The 17513-nt window shown below is 43.4% G+C and overlaps 1 protein-coding gene and 2 non-coding genes across 5 annotated transcripts in view; 2 read left to right on the top strand and 1 right to left on the bottom strand.

Annotated features, from left to right (window-relative positions):
- Nucleotides 1–12696, bottom strand: part of LOC120900989 (matrix metalloproteinase-2) — a 264511-nt gene extending 251815 nt beyond the window's left edge. Inside the window, exons 1-2 of one of the 3 annotated variants that reach the window (XM_040308653.1) lie at nt 12432–12696; nt 11286–12197 (exon numbers count right to left, since the gene is read on the bottom strand). In XM_040308653.1, coding sequence (XP_040164587.1) covers nt 11286–11507 — 222 coding nt within the window. In that variant the 5' untranslated portion in view covers nt 11508–12197; nt 12432–12696. Of the gene's footprint in view, nt 1–11285 lie in introns of all 3 variants that reach the window. The other 2 variants (XM_040308654.1, XM_040308652.1) reach the window with 2 other exon arrangements.
- On the top strand, nt 383–455 carry Trnar-acg. The gene has a single exon. It is a non-coding gene; the product is annotated as a tRNA-Arg (tRNA).
- A 4688-nt stretch (nt 12697–17384) lies between the features above and the next one.
- Trnas-cga lies at nt 17385–17466 on the top strand. The gene has a single exon. It is a non-coding gene; the product is annotated as a tRNA-Ser (tRNA).
- The last annotated feature ends 47 nt before the right edge of the window (nt 17467–17513 follow it).

Here is a 17513-nt window from a genome sequence, read left to right as displayed (position 1 = left end):
TCCATTGACTATTGAACCGTGACCGCGTGAGGATTAATGCCGTCCCGCCAGCCACCGACCTTTTGCCAAATACAACCAACTATCTTAACAGCAGCAAAAGGACGGAAAGGGAGTAACGAGAATGCGACATGTGCGAAAAATCGTGCAGTTTTCCGAATCAAAGCGATAAAACAACAACAAGCACACTGGCGCCAATTTTGCATCCGAAACCGATTTGGCGATTGGGGACACAGAAAACAAACAAGGAAATTAAAGCTTCGTAGTTTAATTTATTTCCCTCAAACAACGCTGTGGTGTAATGCAGGAAAGGGATCATACAGGCACGTTTCCATTAGCTGCGGTGTTAATTACACATCAACAGATGACGGCCTGTACATACACGGGTCCTGTGGCGCAATGGATAACGCGTCTGACTACGGATCAGAAGATTCCAGGTTCGACTCCTGGCAGGATCGATCGTTATCTGGGGATAGCAACCCTCTTTTTTTAAGGAGAGGATTTTCATTGCAGGAAACACACAGGCGGATTGAAATTAATTACAACCCTAAAGATGATAACATAGCCAAACAAAAGGCAAAATTAATACAGTACATAGCGCGGGGATATAAGGTAAAGTAGTGAGACGTAATATAATCGCACAAGAATTTGGTTGGTCGAGATATACAATAACTAGCCAAACACCATGAATGTGTTTGTATGTACTCTTAGCGCCCTTTTCATACACATCATATTCTACCCTAGAGAGGGTTATTAATTAATTGAACCGGACACGTGTGCGTGAGCGCGCGCGCGCTCTCTTCATAACTGACCTAGGCATATCCCTTCAATGAAGAAACGAGGGGCTTGACTGACATCTGCAAAAGTATAGCGGAGATAATATACGCGCGTCCGAAGGGGAATAATCGTGTGACGGGTGACGATCGTATCGCAGAGTGAATGATCGTGCCGCGGGAAATCGATTAGCTTAATGGAACCGTACCAAGTTCCGGCAGGAGTGAGACTTTTCCAACAAGAAGAACCCATGCGGGATGCAGAGACCACATGTAAAATTGAACGAGCAGGGAGTTTCGTTTTAAAAATGATAAATTATTTACCAGGCCGGTTAAACCCAGGGACCGATAAACACTGCAGTGACAAGGAGGACTCAGCCATATCGACACCATCATACCCCCCAATATGATGGATGACTTGCCGGTTTGCTTGTCGTTTACGTCGCAACGCATAACTTTGTAGGATGTGACGATGAGAACACGATGGAAATTGATAAGTAAGTAAAAGAAATACTGTTAAAACATATTTGCTTCAAAAGAAACATCCAAACAGGCTCATCAAATTCATGCTTACGTATTAAATTAAACACATCATTTAATTAAAACATCCAGACGAATCAATAAAGCTCTTGAATAAACATAACAGCAATTACCAAGATTTTTATCCCGAGCGCATGAGAACAAGGGGGGAAAATTAGTCTCATTTAGTAACCTCCCACTCCAAAAAACACCAACATTGAGACAACTTTATCCTCCAATGGTTGTCACGTTCCAACTATCCCTGCATGGACTTTTCGGCTTCCTTATAAAGATTTGGTCAACGCAAACAATAATAATAAAAAAAAACCTCCCACTGCTGGGCGCCTTCCGAATATTACGCTCAAGGCGCTCAAGCCACACCGACCCGGGTTGACTGCTTAAATTAATAAAAATCAACTGATAAGCAAACACACGACCAAGTGACTAGTAGTGCGCGCGCCTTTCATCTCCCCCTGGTTGGTATAATAACAATTAACAGCAGCGGGAGATCCCGAGGCTACTTCGTCCGGCAGGGAGGTACACCTCCGATTCGCCGCCGTCAAAGTTCACGTTCCGCATGCAGAGTGTAGTGTAGAACACACTCAATATTGCTCCATTAGCTGCTTGGAATGACTTTACAACCAAGCTCAAACTGCAACCCCTGAGGACCAGTATTGCTTATGCAGCTCGGACTTTACTTCATTATGGAATTGGAGCGGCTTGGAGCTGGTGCTGGATTTACATATCTCGCTGGCTGTTCACACGTCTCCAGGACGGCTTCTCCCTTTGCAACACATTCGACTGAAACGGTCTCTCCTTGGACGAAACTGGAAAAAAACACTGCTGCATGCCCCGTCCTTTCGGAAAGGAAGATCTGGCAAACAATTTAACCAAAGCGCGTCCCAGCACCTCCCCCAAAGCGTCTAGAGCTCCCGGACTCCCAAGTAAGGAACGCCACGGCATATCGTTGGTCAGTGACTTCGAACCATTTTTACCCACCGTCGTTCAGTCCGGCGGTACCTCTTGCCAGTGTTCAAAACCCACACACACACACACCTCGATCTGCAGGGCAGCATGCAAAATGAGGAGCCCCCTGGTCCGCTGGGAAGGGACTGGGAAATTAATTAAACTACACACTAGAATAATTAAAAGTCAGTGAAACGTGGCTCCAGCGCCGGGGCACTTGGGTGGAATTACCGAACGAAGCTCCAGCAGGAGGAATGGGACTAGCCGAGGCGGGATAAAGAATCATTCGCTATATTCGCACGGCGTGCGAGACACGATTCGACGAAAGAAGAAGAAATCCCACCCTGGGACCACTGAGGGGTGGAAATAAAACGTCCGAAAGAAACATTGCCCCTTCTCGAGGACATTCGCTACGACGGACGGGCACGATGATCGGGCAAAGGATTCTCAAAGGTCCCGCGAGGAACGAAATTCGTGTCGTGCACATTTATCGCTTCCCTTCCCATCACACCCCTTCGCAACAATTAAATATGCAACAATGCAATGGTGTGCACTTGTGCCACCCAGCAACTCGACAAACGCCGAGTTCCTCGCCATAGGGGGGAGGCATTCTGGAAAAGGAAGCAGTATCCTCGCGACCGTCGCGCGGCGACTCCCCGCCCAAGATTATGGACGTGGAATCATAATAATTTAAATAAATATGCACAAGTGATCGTCCCCGAGTGCCCCCTACCACCCTACCATCTGAAACATTGGCCCATCGCCGCGGTACCGGCGGCCAAACCATTTAACAGCAGGAAAACGCCGGCGCCATCCTGCCCTTTTGCCGTTTCTTTTCAGTGGAATCGACAGCATTCCTTCTCGAAATGGTCACTTGCTGGTAGACCGATGGATAGGACGGGAATAGGGGAGAGCGTGAACTATGGGCGTGCATTTCGGAAACGATGCATCGATGCAAATAGCATCGGCATTTACCACACCACTTCGCGCATTTTTGTACGCCTTCCAGCCCGAAACAGTGGCAGTGGGGAGGGGAGGAAGACAGACCGTCGGACAGGTATTTGCATCTGATTTACATGCAATTGAGGAGGATCGGGATTGCCGCCCTGCTGTTTGTGAACTACGCGCGATGCGCGCTGCAATTTGAAATAGGCTACACCACTCCAACCGGTTTGATCCACTTCCGCTCGTTAAAAAAGGGCGCTGGCGACGAACCTATCGGATGAGGCGGAGGTTAATTTTTTGGCAAGTTTTATGTACCTGTAGTGATAGAAGAGTGGCAGGGATGATTCCTCATTGCCCGGAAGGTGCATCCAGTGGATAATAAGCTTCGGATGGAGCGAATTTATGCACTACCTTCGAAATGGAAACTCGAAACTTTGCTGAAAAGTTGAAGTTCCTGGGAATGTGTCATTTGTTACTCAACTCCAAGAAATGAACCATGCTTTATGGAGGGTTTATCCACTGTTTCATTTAATAGTTTACGAGATGCAACTGATTGGTGATTCATAGTTTGGGGAAAGTACCATTGCATCCTGCAAGATCTGGTTGGTTTGAAATAAATCCCCACCTTCCACCATTTGTGATACAACTCCGTGGACATTGTATGATTAGTCTCCCAGGTACAGCTGGTGTATTGGTGAATCATTTCAAAAACACAAAAGAAGAGTAAAGGTAAATAATTAAAGAAAGAGAAAAACTTTCCGACGTTCAATAATTACTGTTACACGACTGCTTCACTGTCTAATGAGCTAATAAGCAGCTCTTGAATTGTTGCCAAAGAACTTCACAAGTTACAATCCCATCTATCCCATGAGTAATTCTGATGGAATAGATGATTCACTCAGATACACGCTTCCACGGCACTCATCAAGTGTCATGTCGCAAATAGCCGTTGTTCGATTGATTGCCTCCCATAACAATCAAAGTCAGACTCCGAAAGCAGAATGAAATCGAACGTCTCGTTATCCGGCTACAAACATACAGTTTCCTTTCGGCGGCGCTAAAACCCCTTAAAGCCACACTAAACCACCATGCCAACGGTCCAATACCAAGCCCCGTTCAATACCGTCAATATTGACCTTTATTTTCAAGCCCTTGACAGGCGAGACAGGGTTCCCCGGTCCCTATTACCAGTGGCGTTTCACCCTTGCCACTGGCAGTGCCAGCGAGATTGAACTTCATAAATCAATATTGGTAGCGCGCGAGAGCCAACGACAGCGACGGCTGCCTCAATTCGCGTAATAGACGCGTCGCCTATGGCAACGCATACAGCAAGCGCAGACAACGTAAACACAAACATACAGACACACACACCCTGCGCCTAACACAGAGACTAGCAAGTGGTGTACTGTTCCTGATTTATGAGACCATTGACTCCTGTGTATGCTCTTTACCCAGCACGATGTGCGGCTCTAAGCCAGCGGACAACGGATCACCAGGGAATCCCTTTTGCTGTCGCCCGGTGACAGAAGAAGAAGCTCCAGCGATTAGCTGATTGGATAGAGCGCGCGCTCGCACAACACATGCAGCCGTTTGGGGTAGTAGCTTGACTGACTCAAAGTCTTCACGCGATTGGGCAAATAAGTCGCCCAGTACCGAGAGGGAGGACAAAAGAAAGGACGGTGCGTGGCGTTAACTGGAAAAGAAATCTAACAGAGAAATTAATTAAAACCCATCGCACGCACATAATTCAAATGTGTCACCCCGTGCCCTACGCAGGAGCAACCCTACAACGTGCTTATTCAATGAGTTGCTTCGTAAAGACAAAATTGGTCGTTCAGGTGTAAACGTTGCATGTGATGTCATTTGCAATCAATGTTCGAAGAAAGGAAATCCAAACTAACCGGGGACACGTACAGACAGTTCGAAACGGAACAATGTCAACTGAAGGGGCACGGTGAGGATTTTAGTTGCTAAGGCTGGCAGCATAAAAAGAAGGTAGAAGTGCCAGTAAGCTATAGCCGGCCTATCGTTCGTGAACGATCGTTACTACCCGCGGGTGATCATGGCTCTTTACCCCCGGTCGAGGAAGCCGGACGGAAATCGCAATGCAATCGATAGGCTTTATGTTACCTTAATGTCTTTGTGTGCATAACAACATGAAAACAAAAGCGACCAACGCGTAGCGAAGCCTTCTGGTCTGGGTACTCCTGCTTTGGACCTTGCGAGACCTCAACCCTCTGCCTTGTTGGACGGAATGGCCGGATATGGTGACTGGAATACTGAAATTAACCAGCTGTAACAGTGCCGGCGCATGCCGCAAAGCATATAATGAAAAATATCGTTGGGAGTTCGAAAAAAACAATTTGGTGCGTTCTGTGTGATTCATGCTTAGGATCGTGCGTCTTAACTCTTGGGTGCCAATTCTTGAGTATCAGGTTAGCTTAAGCTGTAAGTTTATATGTTTTCAATGTGATTTAAAATTATTAAATTGGTGTGTACTAATTTTTACATTGTGTTTGATGTCTTTTTGTTCTAGAGTTCTAGGTATTTTCAAAAAGTGACAAGATGACCCAAAAAATTTAAAATACAAAACTTAGAGCACAGTCCCCATGGCTCTCATAAGACAAATAGGCCTCAAGACAATTCAATCGAATTGTTCATTTTGTTCATTTTGCTATCATTTGACAAGTTGATTCCGGTCGGCAGATTCATGTCGATGAAGCTTAAATTGACATCATATATCTCGATCAAGTACGGCCAGGCCGTCCCAATTGAACAATAAATAAATCTCGATCGAGTAAGCAGATTTGACTGATTTTCTGCCAACAGCTCAAGTTTTCGGAAACACGTAAATACAAGGAAAGATATAGGAAGGATATGATAGGAAGGAAGAAGAGGATCACTGCACTAAAATTATTATTCTAGATTAAATGGAATTTTTATCTCCATTTTTTATTGAAAATTTTATCCATTTCCAAAACGTCATCAAAATGCCACAAAGAGTGTCAACAAAGAAACGTTCCCGTACGTTCTGGTGCTGCTGAAATGTGAAGTTTTCATGCTCCACAGACCAGCATGAAAAACGCACCGAACCGGCACTCCGCTGTGTCTCGTTGTCGTTGAGGTAGAACGCAGTGTTCATTCCACCCTGCGCACATGCACAGAAGTGAAAAATGTAACGATTTCGATTTTCACTGCACGTCTACTGTTTACCTCACAGCCACATACAAAGACAGACATAAAAAGTATAAAACAATAACACACAAAATATTCCTTCCGACTAGACACGCGAAAGCATGCTCGGTCACGAAACGCGACCGACTAAAGGCAAAACAAACGACCCAACAACAACAAGCCACGCCCCACGCCAAGAGAACTTCACTCGAATGGAAAAGTTATTAAATTACGCACGCAAAAATGTTCTTTTTTTTCACTAACAGCCCCCCCGCAAGTAAATCTAACCGGGCCAGCTGACTAACCGCGGCATGCGTCCATTCTGAATCCTCACTTCTCAAGTGGCTTCACGGTGGCAGCAAGGTGGCAACCCCGACCCCATGACGAGCAAGCAAGCGCAGGAAAAAATAAAACCACTCTCAACCTTCCTTAGGAGGTTTAGGGGTTTAAGGGCAACCTCCAACTAGATCCAATTGTGATTGACTTTGACAGGCCCCCGAACGTCCGTGTGCCAAAAATCACTTTCGATGATCGTATGGCGCTGAAAAGCGGCACCACTTCCGACTCTCGACGTGGTAGCACACAATCCATTAGGTCCGACGTCCACTTAGAGGGCCGAACGGTGAGCAAGCAATATCAAGAGGAGAAATGTTGTTTTTGCGGTAATTTGTCTTCTTCTTCTCGGGCTAATATTTGCTCTACATTTAAAGCGATGTGAAGCCAGTAAAGGTTCTTATTTACTTTCTCGATTGCCATAATTTACATGTCCACGGAAGGACTTTCGACGTCAAGTGACGCGCCGGTGACTAGCTACTGCGTTCGAAAATAACATTATTCACACCCTGCCGGCTGCCAGCCTTGAACCGGAGTTTGTGGACAGAAAAAAAAAACACAAGAAGTTAATTAGAAAATGGCGTGCTGAACCCAACCGGCGCTGACCTAATGAAGCTGACCGAGCATGGGACTCGCGGCGAATGCTGAACCAAGCGCAACTCGTCACCAAATAAATCAAGCGAATATTTCAAGACCATAGCAACTTAAAATTAGTAAAAATTAGTATATTTAACTAATTAACTGTTTTTCTCACACTCTCAGCAATAGCGCGATTGTTTCGATGCGTTCTGATGGGTCTCTGGCATGAGCTGGACAACACATCGCTTGCAACAGAGGTACACTCTCTACGACACATAGGGCTTAACATTCAGCCCATGAGCTCACCCTGCGCGATCTCGTCAATCAACTCACATAACGATGACATTTGAATTCATTAAACGCTTTCGCTTCGTTACATTCAGCCGGCGTACCCAACCGTCTACGGATCGTCGGGTGGTCAGCACTACCCTGCCCTACTCTCTCTCCTCATCACATCCTCATCCACAGGGAAAAAATACCACTCCTTCTACCCGCGTTAAGGTTAACCCAACTCGAACATTCACATTTCCGTTCGACCCTATCAGAACCTACAGAAAGTTCTGTCAATCGATTTTCTATCACTCGTAACATTCGGCTACACAGTAAATCGCTTTCCGAGCGGAAGAGGGCAACGGAAATGTTTTACGAAAACTGTTGAAAATTCATCGCTTCATTAGCTCACCGCTTCGAAGGCGGGTTTTGCGGTTTGTTTTCCGTAGCTGAAGAAGTGCCCAACGCATGACAGGAGTGTTTTTTTTTTCATATTTGAATGAACCATTCATTTCCATTTCCTGACCCTTCGATCAGACCTGGAAGCAACATCCAGCGCAGCGTCCACCCATCCATCCAGCTGAGCTAACAGCAGCAGCAGCAGTACCATGCGGAACCACAAACTCCTACAAACTCCCGGCCTACTCCAATAACACAGCACGAGCAGGGAGAGCGTTCCTATCGCCTCCCGGCTTAAACATAAAGGGACGCGGTTCTCGATGCACGCTGTACCCCTTTTTTCCGTTCTATTCTTTGCTACTGCCCGCGTCTCAAGTTGCGTACAGGAAACCATGTGCCACCATATGCGCAGCATGATGATGTTTATGATGAGCATGATAATGTCGGGTACTGGGACGGGTACCGAGGGGCAGGGGTCTGACAAATGCAGCCGGCACAGTATGGAAAAGCAGTACAGTGAACCAAAGAAGGAAGAGGAAGCGAGAACCGGCACCCAGAACACAGAGGCAGCATAGAATTATCTTGCAATGGTTTTGTTATCTTTCCAGCTATAGGCTAGTAAGCAGTGCACAAGTGAAAGAAAGCGCTGAAAGCGTACAACTGTTGATGCACAGATGGAAGCTATTTGAAGTACGAGACTACAGTGTTGGGGCATGAGATTGTGAATGAATTCTTGGTAAAAATGAGTTGTTGAACATGGAAAGTATTTTCGTAAAAATAAATACCTTTCGTACAGAATAAAAGAATAAATTACAACATTAAATGGACATTGAGAAAACTAATTTAAATGGCGCTCAAAATTTCCAGTAAGAAACTCTGGACGAAACCAAAAATAAAGAACATAACCATAGCAAGTTTGCATTAATCCGTAAAGGAAGAACGGAGAGAAAATGAGTAAAAGAGAGAAAGTGAGAGCAACAAACTGCTGTTTTAAATTGGCTTATGTTGCCCCGGTAACGCTTGATGAAGACGAATTGTGTGAGCAACATTGAGATGCAGAGCATTAGAACTTCAGAGTTCAGAGACGTGGCCAAGTATTTGTGTTGCATTGGTACTATTCTTCCCAACATCTGTTTGGAGTGTAGACAAACACATGCATATATGCGTGTCGTGCATGTCATGGCTCTTCGTTGCTGATAAGTCCACACAAGAGTTTCCTGTTGCATGCTGCTCTACAAGCCAGCGCAGTAATCAACGCCGGGCCTCTGGCATGATGGTTTAATTTAATTAAAAAGCCGAGCGAGCCAGTTGTGCTTCGTTTTTGCACTCAATTGAGACGAATTAACTTTCGGGGAGGGTCGACATGATTTAAATGGTAGCACACAGTGGAGGACCTATTATTTTGCATATTTTACTACAACGGATATGACAAATTTACGCACGACTTGGCTGTTGCAGTTCCGGCCGAAGTGCAAGACTCCAACCATTCCATTCATACATTCCATTCGCCGGTACGTGATGCAGTTGCCCATGAGGGATATTGAGCGAGCGAGTCAGTACATCAGTAACGGTCAAGGGAGGCAATTAGCGACCATCGATTATCGGTGAGACGTGATCCGCACGGGTGAGAATGGCTTTTGGCATTACGCTTGGAATCATCGGCGTACAGTTGCAGCTTTGCTTCATTCCATTCTACATATGTAAAAGGCGACCTCTTTGAATAGGTTGTTCATTATCCACCAAAGAAAAAAAAACTGCTAATTTATGACCCATATAATGATTGTAGCTCTTCCACTGTTCAAACCGTTTCTCACGCTGGACACTTTACACGAGAATTGCACGTCACATCGCAAAAGCCATGATGGATTAGATTTAATGGGCGAAAATAGCAGCACCCATCCGACACCCAACTCCTTATGATTACTGTTTTCACAGCCCTGGCACCATCATTCTTTGCGGGGTTTGCATGGGTAGAGCTTAGTTTTCCTACACACATCTCTCTACAATGTGCCAGAGGGTTGGCACGTTACCATGCGTGATTAACAACAAGCGTGTCGGTCGTGCTCTATGACTTCGTAGATGAAACTTTAAACATTGCAGATGGTTTGAGAGATTTGCCGATAGCCGGTTCAGTGGTGGAAGTAATTGAACACTGCGAAACCTATATTTCATCCGTCAAATTTTAAAACGGATTACACGTGCGTTGTTATTTACGATTACAATGGTGTTTAAACATCATTACTGTATTTTGTTGTTCTATTTTTTTTTTATAAAAACAACAAATCACAGAGTATTTTAGCGATATCGTCATTACAAAACCATGTTGAGTATCACATAGAAGATAACCACTTTAAAAATAACAGCCTTTCAATAGCGTTGTGCCTACCAGTTGAGTGCAGTGCACCACCGGTAATGAGTTCAATCCTAGTAGAAGTCACCAAAAATTATTAGGCGCTATATCTTATCGCGCGGCTACACGAGGTAAAATATGCGATTTTGTTTATACACGTTATTTATGTACTGCACGCACATCAAGGGTTGCGGTGATGTGTGTTATTTGACAGATATTTAACCTGTCAAATAGTTCATTTCGCTGTATAATATCACCCCTCATGTAGCCGCGCGGTTAGATTCATATTTTCAGGCTCATTCGTAGACAGGGTTGAATCGACGCGGCCGGGATAGGTTCAGATCCAAAGTAGGCCTAATTTCCTTTATCAAATATATTCAAAACTCAAACGTTGCTGAACCGTCGCTGATGGCTCCGACCCGGTAGGTTCGGGTCGACCCGCCCATCACTAGATTGAGAACCCGTCCGGTCTTGTGTGAGTTAGCACATGTGTCCATTCGACCACCGGGCCACCTAGGCCATAACGAAGTTGTTAGCCTATCATATATAATTATTTTCACACATTCATTTATTGATATTGATTGTTCTTCGCTACACAACTTAACATTCTGCTGTTTTAAACGATTTTTAAAGCACAAAAAGCGTGTAAAATCATCCTAAAAGACTCTTTAAATGCTCTCTAAAGCATCGTCTGAAAACCATTTAAATCTCTGCCGATTGGCTCACACAACTCCTCAGCCAGTCTAGTAATCACTCCCAACTCGTACTCCTTATCAAATGACGCCAATCGGAATAACATCGTCTCATTCTAACGCATGAAACGCGTATAAATAAGTCAAAATACCAGAGTCAAGAATAGATTCTACCACATCTTCCAGCGGTTAAAACACGTTTCAAGTCGGAATCAGGAAGAAGACCCGTATCAACAGGTCGAAGGTTGTTCGATGTTACGGGTATAGACCGTACAAACAGATGCTTACCACGCTATCGTCGTAATCCCAGAATTTGGCTTCGGACCGTCGCTCCCGTTCAATTGGCTTGGCCACGATTGCTATGGCTATGAGCATGAGCATTAGAAATGGGACCGTTAAGCTGAACCCCGCTATCCGAAATACCCTCGGCCAGCTATTGCTTCCAGGACTGTGCAGCCACATTATCCTTTCCATTGGGAATGAGGCAAACGGCACAGCAGAGGCTTTCATATGATACACTTATTGCACGTTTACTGGCAGTAATAGTAAGCAGTAGCTCACGTTCACTGTTGATTAAATGCACAAACCGGGCTCCACTAATTTAAACTATTTTGCAAAAAGAACACACTCGTGCAAAAGATGGCCGTATTTTTTTTTTTTTTTTGCTTGGTAATTTTAAAACATTATACACACTACGCTTTATTACTATTGCACGCACTAACACGGGGGAACACTTTGGCAGACACTTGCCGTACACCACTACCAATTGACGTATCAGCTGATTGGCGCCAGAGCGGCGTTTCGTTTGTGTGAGTATCGTCTCACGTCACTTCCTGGCAGCTAACTGGAATCACTCATACAGATACACATACACCACTCGGTCGCGTTATACACATGAAAGGATATCCTTTCCGTTTTGGCGGAAGCGATGACTCACGCACTCGGGGGATTTCCTTGCTGGAAACTCGCTTCCCCCTTTCCTTTCTCACTTCTGACACACTTTCACACGCCGAAGCTTACTACACGATGCGAGGAAAACTTTCAAAAACACTTTGACAAACACACAAATACGGAGCCTTTTGAACCACTTTACTCGTATAAATGCACTTTATAAGGAATTATTTTTTTCATGATTCACTCAAACTGCAAGATTCGGAACGCCACTGGGCACCGTAAACGCATCGATGTATCAAAACAATACTGCCAACAACGAGCATAACAACGAACAAAACAGAATGGAAGACCGGTTAAAGGCGTCAGACTGACCGTACAGAGGGAAGCGTGTTGATTCCGGCGCTTGCGTACAATGTGTCCTTTCGTGTATAAATGTTAGTGCGTATTCGTTTGGCTTCTAGAAGTTTTTTTTGTTTTTGCTTTATTTTGGTTTTACCACTTATTACGCTGGCTCTTGTTCCTGTTACAGGTGATTTTTACCTTTCTCCTTTAGCGATAGAAGGTAACGCGTAAATGCTTGCTGACACGAGGAAGGAGCGGCAACAGGCGGGCTTCAAACAGAGGGACAAATGCTATACCGTCCACGGTCAAGTCGGCATGCAATCGATTGGATGAGAAGCCTAGAACTTAACACCATTATTCAATCGTTAATGCCGATGTAATATTTCGCTATACGGTTGTTGTTTGGTTACAGCCCGCCAGATTGCCGCTTTCTGACGCTGCGCAACCGGTCTGTATTGCTGCGCGTTCAGATCTTAACTAGCTCTTGTCAGGATTTCAAAAGTACGATCAAAGAAGCGTTACGATCTACAGGGAGCAAAATACAGAGAGCGAACATGCCACGCGCGTGTAGGACTTGCGTACGCTCACTTTGCTGCGTTACAAGAGAGAGCGCTGAGAGAATATCGAAGACAACAAAACAGAGGGGGAAATATACTTGGCTGGAATAAACCGAATATTGAAGTATATTGGAATATACCGGTAGTTTGGGGGAATCCCTGTCGGTGTGTGAATAATTTTTAACTATCTGAAAAAAACCCCGCCGTATCTTGGATTTTTATAATATTTCCTAAAAATTAAGCTACCTTACTGTGACGAATCCAGTTTCTGATAGCCAGTCACGCAAAAAGTGTGGAAATGATTATCCGGCTGGTATTGAACCTCTTCAAAATACAGGTGACCCCCGACATACGATTGTATTTGGGACCGAAAACAGGTCCTGAATCCTGAAAGTGTAAATCGAAAAAGTCGTATGTCGAATATCTGTCAATACATACAAGTATGGGTAGCAACTCGATTTGTTTCTCTTGGAACAAAAATGTTCCCCCAACATGAGTTTGACAGTTCGTCCGTCCAATTAGGCAACAAATGTTCTCGCAACATTTTTTAGGGTCTTAGGGCCTTTGGGAATGATCATAAAAGTGAATGTAACGGCTGCCAGAGAGAAATTTAAAAAAATATCTTTCAACAAATCTTTGTTGATGACTCAACATTGAATTGTCTTTGTCATAGGATAGACAATCGAAAGTAAAAGATACCACAATGATAGATGTTAAACAAGCACGTATTGAAAGGGCGCACCAATAATGGTGAGCCATAAAACAAATCGGTGTCTCAATCAGATACTTGTCATAAGGCCCGATGGAACCTACTGGGACCCCACAAATTCTGGAGTGTTCGCAAAATCAAAGTTGTTCTTCAGAATTTGCTTCTAATGTGTTGTGATGTGTCCTTAATTTTAGCAGAGTTCCTCCAAACTAAAACCGATGAGTAGAATGGTGAAATAATCAGTTGTCCACTCTTGCTAGATTCCTAGGCTCACTTAGGCATACTACAGTAAGTACAGTGCCATTGTGGGTCATTCTGTAGTCATTCTGCATTGATTTCTTGTTTATTGTTGTTGATTAGAAACTGCTGTTCGGTTAGCTAATACTTGCTTCTTTAAATTTTCATAAAAATATCCTTAATAGTCAATAGCTTGTGGTTTGCAATGGGTTTGTGAATGTAAAAAAGTAAGTAACCATCACTCCATCGCCAGATAGGAGCGCAATGGTGCTCGGAGCAATTGCTCTCGCAGGAACGCACGTTCCTAAGAGAGCTCTGCTCTCACCATTCTCTCTAGCAGAACGTTCACTCTCTCGCGATTGTTGTGATCTTCGATTTTATACAGTGACGGCAACCTGAAGTCGGACACGTCATATTTATCATATTTATCATATTACATATTACATGTTACATATTACATGTTACATATTACATATTACATATTAGGCCAAAACACACGTCCCGAGTTTTTCTTGGTACTGCGATCAAACTCGTATAACTTGGTTGCCAAACCCTCATCATTTAAAAAACGACATATTCGGGAAATATTAAGGAAAAACTAAATTAATCAACTATCTTTTCAAGAAAATGAATCAATAATAACGATACAGAAACAGTGAACTACAAATGTAAATCTTCAAAATGATTTGCATATAAAGACATTTTGTTATTTTTCAGATTGTAGGTTTTAACGCACATTGTTATAGCACACCTTTGATCCTGGGACCAATTATTTTACTTTTCATACAAATGGAAAAAAGCCTTCCGCAATAACGAGTTTTACGTATAACGAGTGAGTCACTGGAACGGGTTAAACTCGTTATGCGGTATTCCAATGTATATCAAATACAACGATTACTTAATTTAGCACTCTACACTAAAAAATTCAAACAAATGAAAGCGAAGAGTAAAAATTGACACAAAAAAACTGTGTAAGTCTCGAAAGCCTGTACAGGCTCTCGAAGAATGTTACACCAAATATGTCAGAAGTAACATCAAAGTCTGAATTAAAAGTTCTAATAAGAGCCATTTGCGATGCAGATTATTTGAATACGAGTTATTCTTCGTTTATCCTGACAGAGTAGACTATAGCACTGGTCTCGTTGGATGCCGTCAATCCCGATCGGCCGGATGTTCCCCGATCAAACGAAAATTCCCGATCGAAGCGAAGAATACATCACTACATCTTTGGCAACAATTTTTTTCAGCATAAAATCAATTGCAGGGTTTCTCAAGTTTTTTTTTTTTTGGTTGTTTCCTGAAAATGTTTGGTTCTTTGCCAATTTTATTTGCTGTGTTCCCACGATTTGGGTGATTGCAAACAAATCATAGGAACGATCCAGAAATCTATGGGCTATGATGAATAAATCGTGAAACGAGCCCAAAAAAAATGCTACAAATCAATCGTGGAAAACCCTTTAATGGAGTACTGATACATATCTATATACAGTAACTAAATGGTCTTAATCATATAAAATAAAACAAACATAAGAGAATCATATTCACCGTACTGTTTTATTTCGGATAAGAAGGCACAATCTCTTTGAATAAATAATTAATATAGAAATCAAGAGCAATATGAACCTATGGAAGCAACGAACATAAGGTTAACAAGCATTTTGAACCTTCTGATCCTACGCAATGGTTTCATATGGTCAATCGTCTTATCAGCGTGTCCCATTGACTGGACAATGCATGCATATGCATTTCCAGGGACTCCTTCTAACTGCGTGCTTGCCCCGGAACAATTACAACTCTTGTTGATAACCCCTTTGTTGTCTCGGTTCTTGCTTGCTTCTTACTTTTCCCCCAAAGCTACAGTTTCTTATCACGTACGCACCAGGCGTGTACTATAGTTTTAGCTATCAACATTGTTTCAACAAGCTGTAATGTTCCTTAACATGAAATTTGTTTGGATTTCGTACTTTTAAACGTAGCTATGTTGAACGTAAGATGAACTGAAAATGAGTTCTAGTTTTCATATAAATAGTGCTGCTAAACGACAGACCCTAGGATGGTGTCATTTCCAGCAGCCAAGCAGAAGACTCTCTCATCTACATGAGACAAATAAAAGGATATGGCAATCCCAATATCGCAGATAAGATCAAAACTCTGTTTTGTTTCGATGTTCTAAGCACAACACTGCTTTGAACCATTTCCTTTAAACAAAAATAGCAAACTTGTATGCTACGTTTGCCAGAAAAAAGCCTATCTTACCCGAGCGGAAGAGCTTGCGAATGAGGCGTAACGCCTTCTCGTGTGAATTGCACGCTTCACGGTGCACACCTCCATAAATGGTATATGTGTCCTTGGAGAAGTATCACGCTTGTATACAAACCCTTCCCGCAGCGGAAAAATCTTCCAGCAAACCAGCATCTGAACAACGAAGCTCAAACAGCAATGCGCGTGCATTGCAAGCTGCCTTCAAACTGACCCCACCATGCTGTGCATCTCCTGCATCTCGGCCGTCCTTCGCACATTCCCAACAAAGAAAGCACGTGAGGAGACAGTCATTCGGAACGAAATCTGTCGCGGCCATCGGCGTTCTAACAACAATAGAGCAACTAGACCACCCAACGTGCGAACCCGGATCAATGACGAGCATGGAATCAGGAATCGATGATTGATGATTATGCCTTGCGCAATAGTGTCAAGATTGCATACCGTTACATTCGAAACAGGTCGCACTCAGAGATGTTGCTTGTATCGTAAGGATATTTTTTGTTTATTTGTAATTATCGACACAGTGACGTCATGTGGCAAACATTATGATTAATTGCATGGTGATGTATTTTGTTTCCGCTACCGATTGTTCCGGTCACATGATAACTTTCATTGCCAAATTAACGCTTCTTTAAAAAAAAAGTTTACACAACATGATGCAATTCCAAATGAATTACTACGCGTGTACATGATTGTTTTTAAGCCAATGAAAGATAAACTTTCCAATGTAAGATCGGTTTATTAATCATTTTGTGATTCATACCAACGACTCACGTTTTCTAAGCAGTTTATAAAGAAAATCGTAGGGCTGAGAAACAAAAAGACAGAAGAAAAAATCATATGGGACACGATCACACACGTGGTTCTATTTGAACAATCGTCACGTCGTGATAGAACCTTTGAAATGATCACGAAATTATCTGACCAATGATAAGTCTTTCTCTGTTTTTTTTTTCTTTTTTTTTATAAGCCAATCACACTCTACAATTGAACAACTTACAGCGTCGATACATCAGAGCTGCGATTTGAGCGCCTGATAATGATAAAAAGGAAACCATCAAAACCAGTATCAAAAGCCAAAGCCTTTTACTTTCAGCAAATTTCAGACGCCGAGCCACTCTGGCAGCTACCAGATGACCATTATAGGATCACGATTCCCCCTTCCCGGGGATGATAAGCTGAAGCCGTACGTGGTGTAACACCGTATTTGGCAGCGAATTCACAAACAAAAAAAATCACCATTCCGCCAAACCAGTTTGGCTGCTTCGATATTTGAAGTAACGTGATCTCAAGTCTCTTGATTGCAATCATGTGTTACAACGTGTAACGCTTACTTCGCTCGGTCCATCGTGTACAGTAGGCAATGCAACCCTCCTTCTCCACCAAGCAGTCGTGGCCGAGTGGTTAAGGCGTCTGACTCGAAATCAGATTCCCTCTGGGAGCGTAGGTTCGAATCCTACCGGCTGCGCACCTCTTTTTGCCAACTTTGCTACTAACCTTCTCTCATTCACACTT

Source organism: Anopheles arabiensis, chromosome 3, assembly GCF_016920715.1.
Source record: "Anopheles arabiensis isolate DONGOLA chromosome 3, AaraD3, whole genome shotgun sequence".
In the NCBI taxonomy this organism is placed as follows: Eukaryota; Metazoa; Arthropoda; class Insecta; order Diptera; family Culicidae; genus Anopheles; species Anopheles arabiensis.
The sequence above is the reverse complement of the archived record's forward strand: the minus strand, read 5'-3'. Positions and strand labels throughout refer to the sequence as shown.